Source organism: Anomaloglossus baeobatrachus, chromosome 7 (genome assembly GCF_048569485.1).
Source record: "Anomaloglossus baeobatrachus isolate aAnoBae1 chromosome 7, aAnoBae1.hap1, whole genome shotgun sequence".
Classification (NCBI taxonomy): Eukaryota; Metazoa; Chordata; class Amphibia; order Anura; family Aromobatidae; genus Anomaloglossus; species Anomaloglossus baeobatrachus.
In genome coordinates this window covers 284,220,737-284,237,550 of record NC_134359.1, presented here as the reverse complement: position 1 = coordinate 284,237,550, position 16,814 = coordinate 284,220,737, and the positions used below count along the sequence as shown (strand labels likewise).

Sequence of the window (16,814 nt, the reverse complement as noted above, 5' to 3'; positions counted from 1 at the left end):
TGCAGGAAGGAAGGAAACATAGACGATGCAACCGGCCAGGGAGAACACCCTGCGCCGAGCACCGAGATAAGAACATCTTCCACGTCCTGTGGTCAATCTTGGCGGACGTTGGTATGCTAGCCTGTCTCATGGTGGCAACCACGTCCTGAGGTAATCCTGACGACACTAGGTTCCAGGACTCAATGCCACACCATCCGGTTGAGGGCCGTAGAATTCAATGGAAGAATGGCCCTTGAGACAGCCAGTCTGATTGGTCTGGTAGTGCCCCCGGTTAGCCTACCGTGAGGCACCACAGAACCGAGTACCACAACATCCTCGGCCAATTTGTAGCGACGAGGATGGCGCGGCCGCAGTCGGTCTTGATCTAGCGCAGTACTCTGGGCAACAATGCCAGAGGTGGCACCTAAGGTAGCTGGAACTGCGACCAATGCTGAACTAAGGCGTTTGCCGCCAGAGCTCGATGATTGTGAAACCGTGCCATGAAGCTGGCACATTGTTGTTGTGCCGTGACGCCATTAGATCGACGTCCGGCCTCTGTCAGCGGCGCCAGATCTCCTGAAACCCGTCCGGGTGAGGAGACCATACTCTTTCGGCCACACCTCAGCGACTTAGGAAGTCAGCTTCCTAGTTTCCACACTTGGGATGTGAATTGTGGATATGGTGGATGCCGTGTCTTCCACCCACATCAGAACCTGCCGGACTTCCTGGAAGGCTTGCCGGTTGCGCGTTCTTCCTTGGTGGTTGATGTATGCCACCGCTGTGGAGCTGTCCGACTGAAGTCGGATATGCTTGCTTTCCAGCCGCTGTTGGAAGGATTGTAGGGCAAGATACACTGCTCTGTGTTCAAGAACATTGATCTGAAGAGTGGACTCTTGCTGAGTCCACGTACCCTGAGCGCTGTAGTGGAGAAAAACTGCTCCCCACCCTGATAGACTCGCGTCTGTCGTAACTATCGCCCAGGACGGGGATAGGAAGGACCTTCTTTTTGACCAAGAGGTGAGAAGAAGCCACCACCGTAGAGATTCCTTGGCCGCCTGAGAAAGAACGACGACTCTGTTGAGGGACGTCGACTCCTCGTCCCATTGGCGGAGAATGTCCCATTGTAGTGGACGCAGTAAAACTGCGCGAAAGGAACTGCCTCCATTGCTACCATCTTACGTAGGAAGTGCATGAGGCGTCTCAATGTGTGCGACTGGTTCTTAAAGAAGAGCTTGCAGCCCGTAGTGAATGCTGTTTGTCTAGCGGCAGCTTCACTATCGCTGAGAGAGTAAGAAACTCTATGCCTAGATATGTTATCGATAGGGTCGGGGTCGGATCTGACTTTAAAAAGTTGATGATCCACCCAAAACTCTAGAGAGTCTCCAGCGCAACGTTCGGGCAGTGTTGGCATGTTTCCTAAGAGAGTGCCTTGACAAGTAGATCGTCTAAATACGGGACCACAGAGTGACCCTGAGAGTGCAGGACTGTGACCACTGCTGCCCTGACCTTGGCGAAGACCAGTTGGACTGTCGCTAGCCGGAAGGTAGAGCTACGAACAGAGGGTGTTCGTCTCCTATAACGAAGCGTAGAAACGCTAGTGCTCTGGATCAATCGGCACGTGTGGATAAGCATCCTTGATGCCTAATGATGCTAGGAAATATCCTTGGGACCTTGAGGCGATGACATGGCGGAGGGATTCCATCCGGAACCGCCTGGTGTCCACGAGCTTGCTGAGCATTTTTAGATCCAGAACGGGACGGAACGGCCCGTTGTTATAGGTACCGCAAAGAATTTGGGGTAAAAACCGTGACCTTGTTCCTGAAGAGGAACGGGGGTCATCACTCTTTCTGCCTATAGAGTGCACCCTGTTTGCAGAAGAGCAGCGGCCCGGCCGGGAGGTGGAGAAATTCTGAAGAATCGAGTTGGAGGACGAGAAGTGAGCTCTATCCTGTACCCGTGAGACAGAATGTCTCACACTCAATGGTCATTGACCTATGGCAGCTAAATATCGCCAAGGCGGGAGAGCCTGCTACCGACCGAGGCCGCAAGTCATGAGGAAGCCGCCTTGGAAGCGGGTTTTCAGACTGTCGCTTTTTTGGGCGAGACTGAGCCCGCTAAGAATCTTAGCTCCTCTGATCCTTTTGAGTCCACATTGGACGAGGAAAAATGGGACCTGCCCGAGCCTCGAAAAGGCCGAAAACCCCGACTGCCTCTTGCTCTGTTGGGGTTTGTTGTGTCCGGGCTGAGGAAAGGATGAATCCTTACCCCTGGACTGTTTGATGGTTACATCCAACGCTCACCAAACAGTCGGTCAGCAGAAAAAGGCAACTGGTTAGGCAACCTTTTTTGGAAGCAGAATCTGCCTTCCATTCATTTAACGAGCAGACCAGGCTCTGCTTAAAAACACGGAGTAGCGGAGGCTACCGCCGCACGGTTCGCAGAGTCCAGGACAACCTGAATCGCGTAAGAAACAAATGCAGACATTTGAGAGGTTAAGGATGCCACCTGCGGCACAGATGTACGTGTAACCGTGTCAATCTGTGTAAGACAAGCTGAAATAGCTTGGAGTGCCCCAAGGGAGAGAATGCCGGAGCCAACGGTGCGCCGACAGCCTCATAGATGGCTTTCGACCAGAGATCCATCTGTCTGTCAGTGGCATCTTTGAGTTTGCAGTTCCATCTCCCACTGCAACTATGGATCTAGCTACAAGCCTGGAGATTGGAGGATGCCGCTCGGGACATTGGGTCCAGTCCTTGACCAAGTCAGGGGACAGGGATAACGTGTATCCTAAGCCGTTTGGAGAAGCGCATATCTGGATAAGCGTGGTGTTCCTGGACTGCCTCTCTGAAGGCAGAGTGGTCCAGAAAAATACGTGAAGCTGACTCCTCCACTGGAGGAGCTGTGAGAAATAACCCACATTCTATAGATGGACGCTATAAGATTATTTACTATGGCGTCACAATCAGGTGTATCCAGATTGAGAGCGGTCTCAGGATCAGAATCCTGAGCCGCTACTTCCGCCTCATTACACAGCGAGTCCTTCTGTTAGGACCCTGATGAAACCGAGGCCGCTCATAGCGAGCCCACTTAGGCTGTCTGGGACTGACGTCCGTGCAGAGCCGTGACTCTGGGATGCGTGTGACATTCCCGGAGCTGTTAGTTATTCACACTGAGGGGGGCCATGGATCAATGATTCAACAGTGCCCATATTGTGAGAGACATGTCCGGACTGCTAGGCTTCTAGTATCATAGCCATAGTCTCAGAAAAACTGTCAGTAAATACTGCAGACACCGTCCTCATCCCCTGGCCATTAGTGCATACAATGGGAGTCTATGTACCTGCCGGCCGTATAGCCGTACATGCTGTACCAGCTGTATAGAAAAACATGTGGTTCTGCACCTTTGTTTTACACAGAGAATATGCTGATAACTCCTCCGCATAATCCAGGAGGGTATATACAACGTGCGACCAAACAGTGCAATGTATATAGTACAAGCATATCTATAAGTGCACTTCTGCACTAGTGGGGTTAGCACCACAGGTGCTGCTTAACGCCTGTTACAGCGATTGTGTGACTATCAGAATGCCAGGGTCTTCCACACTTGTCTCTGTATCGTACAGAAACTGACACTAATGGCTGCCGGTGTCCTTGTAGAGAAGGAAGCCGTGGGCGTGCCTGAGAAAGTGCGGGAATCCGGATTCACAGTGCACACAGTGAGAGGGGTGGAGTATGCAAAACATACTCCAGCTCTCAGCTCTGCTCTATGCAGCGTCACGCCCCTACCCTGACTGTCAGGGCTGTGGGCGGTAACGAAGGGAGACTAGGCCCAGAAGCCGGGGACTCGAGTTAACAGCGCGGCCGCCGTAAAAGCGCGGGCCGCGCTGAAGTCCCCGGCGCACCACAAGTGCCAGCCGCGCCGCAGTTCCAGCGGCCGGCGCGACCGATTCATAGAAGTGGCCAGCGTCCCGCCCCTCTCCTGACTGGCAGGTCTGGGGGCGGGAACGAACGGAAGCAGGCCGCAAAAGCCGGGGACTCTAGTTATCAGCGCGGCCGCCGTAAAAGCGCGGGCCGCGCTGAAGTCCCCGGCGCACCACAAGTGCCAGCCGCGCCGCTGCCAGCGGCCGGCGCGACCGATTCCTGGAAGTGGCCAGCGTCCCGCCCCTCTCCTGACTGGCAGGTCTGGGGGCGGGAACGAACGGAAGCAGGCCGCAAAAGCCGGGGACTCTAGTTATCAGCGCGGCCGCCGTAAAAGCGCAGGCCGCGCTGAAGTCCCCGGCGCACTACAAGTGCCAGCCGCGCCGCAGTCCCAGCGGCCGGCGCGACCAATTCCCATAAGTGAGCCTGCTTCAGCAAAGCTGAATGAGGCCATGGCACAGGCGCCGCAGCGCTGATGTCCCCCGGCGCACTACAACACCCAGCATGCTGCGGTGTGAGCGCCAAATGCACGGGGACACAGAGTACCTTGAGGAAGCAGGGCCATGTCCCTGATGTACTCCGCTCCATCCAGCATCTTCTCCAGGGGCTGTAGATGGAGCACGGTCTCAGTGCCTGGAGACCGGTAAATCCCACTTCACCCAGAGCCCTGTAAAAAGGGATGGGGAAGGAATCAGCATGTGGGCTCCTGCCGCCGTACCCGCAATGGGTACCTCAACCTTACAAACACCTCCGACATACAGTGGGGTGAGAAGGGAGCATGCTGGGGACACTATATGTGTCCTCTTTTCTTCCATCCGACATAGTCAGCAGCTGCTGCTGACTAAAAAGTGGAGCTATGCGTGGATGTGTTGCCTCCTTCGCACAAAGCACAAAACTGGTGAGCCAGTGATCCCACTGGGGGTGTATAGCCAGAAGGGGAGGGGCCTTACACTTTTAAGTGTAATACTTTGTGTGGCCTCCAGAGGCAATAGCTATACACCCAATTGTCTGGGTCTCCCAATGGAGCGACAAAGAAAAGATCATTCACTATGGCGTCCCCATCAGGAGTATCAAGGTTGAGAGCGGCCTCAGGATCCGAATCCTGATCAGCTACCTCCGCTTCATCATACAGAGAGTCCCCCTTCTGAGACCCTGAACAATGTGATGAGGTCGAGGGGATTTCCCAGCGAGCTCGCTTAGGCGGTCTGGGGCTGCGGTCCGTGTCAGAGACCTCACCCTGGGATCCATGAGACACCCCGGGAGGACATTGCTGTTCCAACTGAGGGGAACCAGGGGGCAATGATTCCACAGTGCCCCTGGCTTGAGATGCCGGTCTGAACTGCAAAGCTTCTAGAATCTTAGCTATAGTTTCAGAAAGTCTGTCAGTAAAAACTGCAAACTACGTCCCTGTCACCTGGACAGTGTCAGCAGGTGGTTCCCCCTGGGCCCCCCTTAGCAGAGGCTCTGGCTGAGCAAGTGCCACAGGGGCCGAGCAGTGCACACAATGAGGGTCAGTGGAACCTGCCGGTAGCGAGGTCGTACATGCGGCGCAGGCAGCATAGTAAGCCTGTGTTTTGGCACCCCTGCCTCTTGTGGGTGCCATGCTGTTGTATCCCCTGAGCAACACAATAGGGTATATAGCCAGAAATCCACCGTGCACCATACAGTGTAAAGTATAGCCTATAATCATATAATCTATAATTACACTTCTGCACTAGTGGGGCCAGCACCTGAGGTGCTGATTACTGCCCGCTTAAAGCGGTTATGTGGCCACCAGCATCCCTGCCTGGGTCCCCCAGAGCTTGTCTCTCCTCTCCAGCGTCAGGGGAGCTGACAGGAATGGCTGCCGGCGTCCTGAGGAGAGGAGGGAGCCGTGGGCGTGACCCAGAAAGTGCGGGAACTGGTGCCCCACTGTGCACAGTGAGGGGGGTGGAGTATGCAAAGCATGCTCCCGCCCTCAGTGCTGCCGTCCTGTACAGCGTCCCGCCCTTCCCCTGACTGGCAGGGCTGGGGGCGGGAAGAAAAAGAGACTAGGCCGCAAAAGCCGGGGACTCGAGTTATCAGCGCGGCCGCCGTATAAGCGCGGTCGGCGCGGAAGTCCCCGGCGCACTAACAGTCCCAGCCGCGCCGCAGTGATAACAATGGCAGCGGCGGTCAGCGCGGCAGTCCCCATACACTAACACACTCAGCGACGCTGCAGTGTGTAATGGCACAAACGCAGTCAGCGCCGCGGTCCCCGGTGCACTAGCACACCCAGCAATGCTGGAGTGTTGCTGTGCGCGGTCCCCACGGGGACACAGAGTACCTCAAAGTAGCAGGGCCATGTCCCTGAACGATACTCGGCTCCTATCCAGCAGAGTCCTCAGGAGCTGTGGATGGAGCACGGTCTCATGTGCCTGGAGACCGATAGGATCCCACTTCACCCAGAGCCCTAAGGGGGATGGGGAAGGAAAACAGCATGTGGGCTCCAGCCTCCGTACCCGCAATGGATACCTCAACCTTAACAACACCGCCGACAAGAGTGGGGTGAGAAGGGAGCATGCTGGGGGCCCTGTTATGGGCCCTCTTTTCTTCCATCCGACATAGTCAGCAGCTGCTGCTGACAAGCTGTGGAGCTATGCGTGCATGTCTGCCTCCTTCGCACAAAGCAAAAAACTGAGGAGCCCGTGGGAGCACGGGGGGTGTATACGCAGAAGGGGAGGGGCTTTACACTTTTAGTGTAATACTTTGTGCGGCCTCCGGAGGCATAGCCTATACACCCCAATTGTCTGGGTCTCCCAATGGAGCGACAAAGAAAACGGACTTTGTGAGAGAAGTTCTGGACGGTCCGGAAGATGCCACGGCACCTCTACGGACAGATGGAGCAGGTCTGGATACCAAGCTCGCCTGGGCCAGTCCGGCGCAATGAGGATGACTCGACGGCCCTCCATTCTGATCTTGCGCAGGACTCTGGGCAAGAGAGCTAGAGGGGGAAACACGTAGGACAGATGAAACTGGGACCAGTCTTGAACCAGAGCGTCCGCGGCGAATGCCTGAGGATCGTGGGAGCGAGCCACGTAAACGGGAACTTTATTGTTGTGACGGGATGCCATTAGGTCCACGTCCGGAGTGCCCCACTTGCAGCAGATTGACTGAAACACTGCCGGGTGCAGGGACCACTCGCCACTGTCCACGGTTTGACGGCTGAGATAATCTGCCTCCCAGTTTTCCACGCCAGGAATGTGGACTGCGGATATGGTGGACTTGGAGTCCTCCGTCCATTGAAGGATGCGTTGAACCTCCAACATTGCCAGGCGGCTGCGTGTCCCGCCTTGGTGATTGATGTAGGCAACCGCTGTCGCGTTGTCTGACTGGACTCGAATGTGCTTGCCCGCCAACAGGTGGTGAAAGGCTAGGAGAGCTAGAAGCACGGCTCTGGTTTCCAGCACATTGATTGAAAGGGCTGACTCGGACGGAGTCCAAGTGCCCTGCGCTTGGTGGTGGAGACATACCGCTCCCCAGCCGGATAGGCTGGCATCCGTGGTGAGGATCACCCAGGACGGGGCCAGAAAGGAGCGCCCCTGAGACAGAGAGAGGGGCCGAAGCCACCACTGAAGAGAGCTCCTGGTCTGTGGCGACAGAGCCACTAACCTCTGTAAGGAGGAAGGCCGCTTGTCCCAACAGCGGAGAATGTCCAGCTGCAGAGGACGCAGATGGAACTGGGCAAAGGGAACCGCCTCCATGGACGCCACCATCTGACCCAGCACCTGCATCAGACGCCTGAGGGAATAACGGCGGGACCTCAGGAGAGAACGCACCGCCAGTTGGAGGGACTGCTGCTTGACTAAGGGCAACTTCACAAGTGCCGGCAGAGTCTCGAATTGCATCCCTAGGTACGTGAGACTCTGGGTCGGAGTCAGAGTGGATTTGGGCAGATTGACAAGCCACCCGAATTGGGCTAGAGTGGCGAGAGTGAGCGAAACACTCCGCTGACAGTCTGCGCTGGATGAAGCCTTGACTAGGAGGTCGTCCAGGTAAGGAATCACTGCCAACCCCTGGAGGTGCAGAACTGCAATCACTGCTGCCATGACCTTGGTGAATACCCGAGGGGCCGTGGCCAACCCGAAGGGGAGAGCCACGAATTGGAAGTGATCTTCTCCTACTGCAAAACGTAGCCAACGCTGGTGTGAAACTGCAATTGGCACATGCAGATAGGCATCTCTGATGTCGATGGACGCCAGGAAATCCCCTTGGGACATAGAGACAATGACTGATCTCAGAGACGCCATGCGAAAGCGCCGCACCTGAACATGCTTGTTGAGAAGCTTGAGATCCAGGATGGGCCGGAAGGAACCGTCCTTTTTGGGAAGTAGGAAGAGATTTGAGTAGAAACTTCTGAACCGTTCCCGGGCGGGCACCGGTACAATTACTCCATTGGCCTGTAAGGGTGCCACGGCCTGAGAGAAGGCGGCGGCCTTGGAGCAGGGGGGAGTTGAGAGAAAAAAATCTGTTTGGCGGGCTGGAAGAGAATTCTATCCTGTAGCCGTGAGATATGAGGTCTCTCACCCACTGATCGGAGACGTGTTGAAACCACACGTCGCCAAAGTGGGAGAGCCTGCCACCGACTAAGGATGTTGCCGGAGTGGGCAGAGAGTCACGAGGAGGCTGCCTTAGTGGCAGCCACTCCTGCGGTCTTCTGTGGATGCGCTTTTGTGCGCCAGTTGGGTTTTTGGTCCTTGGCTGAGTTAGTGGACGAGGCCGAGGGCTTAGAGGACGACCAGTTGGAGGAACGAAAGGAACGAACCCTCGACTGATTCCTACCCTGGACAGGTTTCCTGGTTTTAGTTTGTGGCATGGAAGTACTCTTCCCGCCAGTAGCTTCCTTAATAATTTCATCCAGCTGTTCTCCGAACAGCCGGGAACCAGCAAAAGGGAGTCCAGCAAGGTACTTCTTTGAAGAGGCATCTGCCTTCCACTCTCGAAGCCACAAAATCCTGCGGATAGCGAGGGAATTAGCCAAAGCCACCGCAGTGCGGTGGGAAGCCTCCAGCATGGCAGAAATGGCATAAGATGAAAAAGCTGAAGCTTGGGAAGTTAAGGCAACCATTTCGGGCATAGATTCCCTGGCGAGGGAATGCATCTCCTCTATAGAAGCAGAGATGGCTTTGAGAGCCCACACTGCTGCAAAAGATGGGGAGAACGAGGCCCCTGCCGCCTCATATATAGATTTGGCCAGAAGGTCAATCTGACGGTCAGTGGAATCCTTAAGAGAGGTGCCATCAGCCACTGATACAACGGTCCGGGCTGAGAGCCTAGACACCGGGAGGTCTACCTTTGGGGACTGAGCCCACTCCTTGACCACCTCAGGTGGAAAGGGAAACCGGTCATCAGAACCACGCTTTGGGAAGCGTTTGTCAGGACAGGCCCTGGGCTTGGTCACAGCGGTCGGAAAACTGGAGTGGTTAAAGAACACACTCTTTGCTCTCTTAGGCGAGGTAAACTGGTGCTTTTCTGCCAGAGAGAGTTGCTCCTCTGATACTGGCGGATTGAGATCCAGCACAGAATTAATGGACGCAATCAAATCACTAACATCTGAGTCACTTTCGGACAGATCAATGGGGCACATGGAGTTAGCCTCCGAGCCCCCTGTAAAGGCATCCTCCTCATCCTGCGAGTCAGGTCCTGAATCAGAGCCGCGGGACGAGGAAGTAGAGGGAACCCTACGTCTCTTCTCAGGAGGACGGGGTCTGGGACCTGAGGATGAATCCTCTGTGAGCTCCGGTCCTGAGAGAGACCTAGCAGCAGAGGCACCCTGTGAAGGGGGCTGATGCATATTCAGCAAAGTCCTGGACAGAAGTCCCATGGAGTCAGCAAAAGACTGGGAGATAGACCTAGAAAAGGATTCTACCCAAGCCGGGGGTTCAGCCACAGGAGCCGGAGCAGCCTGAGAGACCACTGGGGGTGAGACTCCAGGCTGTGGCACCGCCAAGTTAGAGCAGGCATCACAATGTGGACAGGTGCTCGGTTCAGGCAGCAGGAGCTTACATGCAGTGCATACAGCATAAAGCTTTGGGGCCTTGCTCCTCGTGTGAGACATGCTGCTGGAGTGGGGGCTCTGCCAGAGAATGAACCCCAGAGAGTATATACAGAGGTCTACAACCGGAGACCGGTTGTGGCTTACCAGACCGCTGGAGCGGTGTTGTGTGCCCTCCAGATCCTGAAGCCCGGACCCCCAAGCACAGCACCTCAGCAGAGATGCTGCAGACCAGCGCTTCAATGACTGATCGCAGAGAGAACGCTGAGAAAATGGCCGCCGGAGCGAAGAGAGGGGGCAGGACTTGCTTGAGGAGCGGGAACTGGAGGGCCATAGAGACCTACAGGGGAGGGGACACACACTGCAGTGGGGAGTGTCCCTCCCCTGTGCAGAACGGCCGCCGGGAGGAGCCGAGCTTGTCCCTCTGCATGAGTGACATGCGAGGGCAGTGAAACAGAAACTTGGCCTCCTGCGAAGCCGGGGCCTAAATTTGAGCGGCGCGGCCGACACGCAGGCACCATCGGCGCGGTTCTCAGGCGACAGCTAGAGAACCCGCCGGAAATGTCATAAAACACACTCAGCACACTCTCCCACAACAATAAAGTACAGGGACCCCGAAATCTAAACGTCTCAGGTACTTAGCTTCTGAGACGCAGGGCCAGGTCCCTGGGGATGAGTGCTCCGGTCCAGCAAGGTCCTGAAGGGCTGCGGATGGAGACCGGTCTCCTGCCAAGCATGGAGACCGCGCTGGCTCCCACTTCAAGCCAGAGCCCAGGAGGGATGGTGAAGGAGCACGGCATGTGAAGGCTCCAGCCTAGGAATCAACCTTACAACACCGCCGACACAGTGGGGTGAGAAGGAACATGCCGGGGGTCCAGACGTGGACCCCACTCTTCAATCTTGTTCCAAAAGGAAAAAAAATCATATGAGAATGCATGTGTGGATGTATGCCTCCTGAACACAAAGCGATAAACTGGCTGGGACTGCTCACCAGGGGGTGTATAAGCTCAGGGGGAGGAGCTACACTTTTAAGTGTAGTACTTTGTGTGTCCTCCGGAGGTAGAAGCTAAACAACCATGGTCTGGGTCTCCCATAGGAACGATAAAGAAAATAAAAAAAGTTGACTACAATGTTCCAGCAGTATTAAGACCCCATGCTGCCCCCACACACCCTGCGCCGCGCCCCCCACACACCCTGCGCCACGCCCTGCACACACCCTGCGCCGCGGCCCCCCACAAACCCTGCGCCGCGGCCCCAAACGCACCCTGCGCCGTGGCCCCACACGCACCATGCGCCGCGGCCCCACACGCACCATGCGCCGCAGCCCCACACGCACCCTGCGCCGTGGCCAACACACACCCTGCGCCGCGCCCCACACACACCCTGCGGGCTCGTTACCTGTCTGAATTTGCCAGAATGGGATTTGAATTCATTGAACTTGGACTCGTCGCTGTGCAGGAAATCCTTGATGGAGTTGATCAGGTAAATGTTTCTCTGCTGGAAGTTTTCCGGTATCAGATACGTCCTGGTGCAGAACGAGGCCCTTCGAAAAAGGAAGAAACCAAAAGGCCGTGTTATGGGCATGTATAAATGACAGCGGCGTCATTCCCAGCAATACATGGACTCGCCGGATTGGGAAGGGGGAGGTAGAGGATTAACATCAAAGGAAAAAAAAACAAGAGCTGTCACTCACTCCTTTACTGGTTTAGTCTGCGGCTGCGCAGGAACAGAGGAAGACGAGGCGTCTGTGAATCCTGGTGGTGGTTTCCCCACGGAGGCCGACAATCCCGGAGGTGGTGGCAACGGAGCGGGCGTCACTACCGGGCAAAACCCTGAAAGACAAAAGTCACCAATGAATTGTAACAAGTCTGGACTGATGACAATGAAGCGCTCACGCCCTTTTATAAGGAAAAGCAAATAAAGGCTAACAACCATTTTTCTTAATGTTGCAAGCATGCAATTATTTGTTTGTAGATTGATGGGGGTCCGGGTCCAGAGACTCCCACCAATCGCTCAAATAATCCCAGTATAGAAGTGCTCATCCCATGCTTTCTATTGGATCGGTACTCCGCAGGTGCTGTGCTGCACGCATAGGGACCGTTTGAGCAATCGGCGGGGGTTTTATGACTCGGACCTCCACCAATCTGCTAAAAAGTTTAGATCCTCTTTAGAAAAGGATTATTGCCATCTTGGATTTTCAGAACTCCGTCCGGATCCAAACATAGGAGGAAAACAACGGAAATGGTGTAACTCAGCCAATCGTGCCCTCGTTCTGTGTCACACACCCGAGTACAAGCCATGAAGGATGGACCGGCGGCCATGAGTCTCCTGACTGGCACTCAATAGCCTCAAAGGCATACATGAGAATGGAGGCCGGGTCCATACATCGCAGTCTGTACTCGGTCCGTGAATAACAGGTGTGTGTTACCGGCCTAAGCCGACTTGACATATCACTGTGATGGCTCCAGCTTACCTGGCGGTGGCATCCTCAGCACATTGTTGTTCACCAATGCTGGAAAGTCTTCATCTGTCGCAAGATACTTTGGACCAGGATCCGGTAACGTCTTAAGCCCGGGGAAGTCTTTAAAGCCACTTCCTTTATCGGGTACCTTTTTCTCAATGAGACCGTTGACCACTGTGTTTGACTTATCGCTGAGGATTGACGTGGCAGGCGGTGTCGGTGTGCGCTCAATCTCTGTGGCGTTCTCTTTCAGAGAGGAGCTGGTCGACCTTTCTTCTAGGGTTGGTCCGGCGCCTGGATTGATCGGCCGCTCTGCTCCCATTCGCTTCTTCCTGTTGGCTTTCCCGCCGGTCTGAGAAGTGGAGGTGGTCAGCAGCTTGGAGATATCGATCATGGTGGGCGCGCTGCGGAACTCCTGTGCCGTCACCCCAGTACCGTCATCTTCGTCCTCCGATAAGGAAGGAGGTTTCTGCATTTTCTTGTTGGAGGCCTTTGGGAAATTCGTCAAGGCGGCCTTCTTCGATTCTTTGCTTGGAGTGGTGACGGAAGGAGTGGAGGCTTTTGTGGTACTTTTAGAAGAAGAAGAAGAAGAAGAAGTGGCCCAAGCGGAAGTGACGGCAGAGAGTGGTTTACCGACTCTTAAGTTGGACACCAAAGCGGGGAAATCCTCCTCGTGGAAGGCACTAGAGGACCGGGCAGATACAGTGTACGACAGCCCAGCCGGGAAGGCGGAGGCCGAGGAAGAGGCTGAGCTGGAGGACAGGCTGGGAAAGTCTTCTTCCTTCAGTTTGGCAGTCGCTGGTTTTAGAGAGCTGCAAATGAAGAGCAATGAAAAGGGAAGGATCACTTAGAGAGTCGCACGCGCTCCGTTGCTCCCCTCATTGTCTATGGTACTGATAAAGATTGTCGTACCTCAGTGGTGCGGCCACAGCAGAGCCAAAAGCAGGGAAATCCTCCGGCTTCAGCACCCCGTTAGAGGTGTTTGACATCACATTTAGCTCCTTTGGACCTAGGAAAAGATTTGCAGATTGTTATGACACCTCTACTAATGAGGGAAAATGCGCCTGTCCCTGACGGTGCATCAAAAATAAATCATCAGCCACCTGTGGTATCGACGGAGGATTTCGGGATGGGTTTTGGTTTTCGCCCCTCCTCAGGATCCCTGGATTCCTCCATCCTACTTTTTGGGCCATCGCTGCTTTCATGCGCTTGTTTCCTTCCAATTTCCTCTTGTCTTCTGGCAGCGACAGATGCTCGCACCGCAGCGGCAACTTCCCGATCCTCCTCTTCCCTGCAAATAACAGGAAAATCAGCCATTTAAAGGGTTTGTAACCCCTCTTTAATCCCTTCCCAATAGAAGACGTAAAAGTCCAAAGACGGGCGACAGTGTCGGGATGAGGCACAATGAACGCTGTAGAGACAAACGCCCCTAAAAATGGTGGAATTGAGTAGGTTTTTCTGACCGCACTTGGAATTTTTGGCCGTTTTCCAGTCCATTAAATGGTAAAAGGAAATGTAACAAGTCATCAACGCATCCCACAAAAAAATTAATCCCTCGTACACCCATTTTTTAATGCTCTTATTAATGAATGCTATATCCCGACCTCCCGGTTGGCGCACCGGCCACTGCTCACCTTTTGTATCTCCAGCTCCCCCGACGGTTCTGCTGGCCTCCTCGGGACATCCCCCTCATCGCTCTCGCCTGCCGGTTAAACCGATCCACCTCCTCATAATCTTCTCCTCCAACTATACCTGTAATGTAAGAAATAACATCACTGATGACATTCACTTGTTAATCCAGAATACATCTGATAATATGGCGCACAGCCCCTGATGTTCCTGGATTGAAGCAACTGACTGCAATAAAATAGGAAAACCTCTTCTGAACTATAAGGCTGCGGCAGCGTGCCCGCGATCAGTGTTTGCAGCGTTTTGGATGTAGCGTGTTTTTGCTGCGTCCAATACGCTGCGTTGTACAGTACAAGCACAGTGGATGTGATTTCTAGAAATCCCGTACCCACTGTGCTTGTTTTCTCCGCAGCGAACACTGACCTGCAGTGCGGCGTTCTTAGGCTGCTTTCACACTTGCGTTGTTTTGCATCAGTCACAATCCGTCGCCTTGAGTAATTCCGGTATCCTGCTAAATAGTTTGCAGAAATCCGTTTTTTACCCATAGGCTTCTATTAGTGACAGATTGTGACTGATGGACTTGCTTGGCATCCGTTGCGTGATGGATCAGTCGTTTACTGACTGACCGTCGGGCGGGAGCAGCGCGGAATGTAATGGTTTTTTGTGTGCGGCAGATCGGTTTTTTTTACTGTGAGCATGCGCACAGTAAAAAAAACATGATCTACTGTAAATTCAGTTCCAGCAGAACAATCAGCTGATCGGCCGCCTTTTGTGAACGATGAGCCAATCGGCCGCCTTTTGTGAACGATGAGCCAATCGGCCGCCTTTTGTGAACGATGAGCCGATCGGCCGCCTTTTGTGAACGATGAGCCGATCGGCCGCCTTTTGTGAACGATGAGCCGATCGGCCGCCTTTTGTGGACGATGAGCCGATCGGCCGCCTTTTGTGAACGATGAGCCGATCGGCCGCCTTTTGTGAACGATGAGCCGATCGGCCGCCTTTTGTGAACGATGAGCCGATCGGCCGCCTTTTGTGAACGATGAGCCGATCGGCCGCCTTTTGTGAACGATGAGCCGATCGGCCGCCTTTTGTGAACGATGAGCCGATCGGCCGCCTTTTGTGAACGATGAGCCGATCGGCCGCCTTTTGTGAACGATGAGCCGATCGGCCGCCTTTTGTGAACGATGAGCCGATCGGCCGCCTTTTGTGGACGATCAGCCGATCGGCCGCCTTTTGTGAACGATCAGCCGATCGGCCGCCTTTTGTGAACGATCAGCCGATCGGCCGCCTTTTGTGAACGATCAGCCGATCGGCCGCCTTTTGTGAACGATCAGCCGATCGGCCGCCTTTTGTGAACGATCAGCCGCTTTTTGTGAACGATCAGCTGCTTTTTGTGAACGATCAGCTGATCGTTCACAAAAGCCAGCCTCCGGTAAAACAGTAAAAAAAAAACAAAAAACAAACGGATTTTTTTTTTGCAGCCTCAGTCACATCAGTTGTGCCACTATCTGCAACACATCCGTTGCATCAGTCACATAACTGATTGTGACGGATGCAAAACAGCGCAAGTGTGAAAGCAGCCTGAGCCGCAGCATGTCAATTGTTTACTGAGGGTTCACAGGTGTCCTCCGTAGGGAGAACACAGCGAGAGACCGCAGTGCACCGAACCCTGATCCTGGGTACGGGCAGCTGCGGTCTCCTGCGGAGGAGACTCGCAGCCCCACAGGTCAGGACCTGCTGCGTCCAGGACACAGCGAGTCCTGATCATGGGCACATACCGTAAGAAGGACAGATGAAGAAGTCTATTGGCTATTACCTTCCGCCCGGCGATTATGTCTGGGTGCGTAGCTGAACTGAATATCGATCTGGCGGTTCTGTCGGGCCTCGGCGCGGTTCTTGCTGTGGCACGACGTCTTGTGTGCCTTGTAGTCAATTTCAGTCCGAAAGGCGTGTGTGAACTGCTCTGTGCTGCACCTTCCCTCCTCGCACAGAAAGTGGCTCTCCCTGAAGTGCTCCCGCAGGAAAGAGTAGTCACTACGGCAGAAAACAAAGTCACATCATCAGCGGAAAAAGACGTCACGACACACGGAAACTGTGCGGAATCACCTCTAGATTTAATTGGGTGTCTTGCAATACACGAGTTCAGTTGATGACGCTAGCTCAAGGAGAAAGCATGTCTGTGTGTTTGTCGGATACATTGATATATCGGCACTGATATACAGCTAATACGGCACTGTCTCTGGATATCCCTAATGAAGACTCCATTAACAGTCTTCACCCAAATTCCTCCCTTGACAGCGGCAATCGGCGCCCACATCTCTCAGGGGTTCTTAGGACATGTGGGAGCCTTTGTGTAGCAGGTCTGGGGTCCTAGGCAGAAAACTCCCAGATGTCTGTATACTAAGGCAATGCTAAGTGTTGGCCCCCATCTGCAGCGGAGGATAAAAGCCTCTCCTTTTGCAGATAAAAGGCGCCATTATCGATCACCTACCTATAGTATTCCTGGGCCCCATCAGAGTCACAGAAGTGGCAGAAATAGTGGTCCCTGCGCAAATGCTTCAGCAATTCATCATTGTCGAGGTAGCGCTCGTCACAGAACTTGCAGAGGGGGTGTCCCCGGTGAGAGGTGTCCTCCGGGTCTCCTTGGATGCGGTGACGAGCCAGGTCCTTGCGTGAATACCATTTCCGCTCATAAGTAAAATTCTGGAGGTGTTGAACAGAACATCTCATCAGTTACTAAAGGAGCGAATTGCTGACAGAAAGAGTCTACGGGAGCCTCGGCTGAAAACATTTGGGCTAAAAGTGGAAAGATTCT

General features: G+C 54.3%; 1 protein-coding gene across 1 annotated transcript in view; it reads right to left on the bottom strand.

Moving 5' to 3' along the window:
* Nucleotides 1-16,814, bottom strand: part of ZNF598 (zinc finger protein 598, E3 ubiquitin ligase) — a 69,889-nt gene that overhangs the window by 48,602 nt on the left and 4,473 nt on the right. The window contains exons 5-12 of the mRNA XM_075318309.1: nucleotides 16,491-16,702; nucleotides 15,816-16,033; nucleotides 14,005-14,122; nucleotides 13,474-13,661; nucleotides 13,283-13,379; nucleotides 12,383-13,182; nucleotides 11,603-11,741; nucleotides 11,308-11,452 (exon numbers count right to left, since the gene is read on the bottom strand). Of these exons, the coding sequence (XP_075174424.1) occupies nucleotides 11,308-11,452; nucleotides 11,603-11,741; nucleotides 12,383-13,182; nucleotides 13,283-13,379; nucleotides 13,474-13,661; nucleotides 14,005-14,122; nucleotides 15,816-16,033; nucleotides 16,491-16,702 (1,917 nt within the window). The remainder of the gene's footprint in view (nucleotides 1-11,307; nucleotides 11,453-11,602; nucleotides 11,742-12,382; nucleotides 13,183-13,282; nucleotides 13,380-13,473; nucleotides 13,662-14,004; nucleotides 14,123-15,815; nucleotides 16,034-16,490; nucleotides 16,703-16,814) is intronic.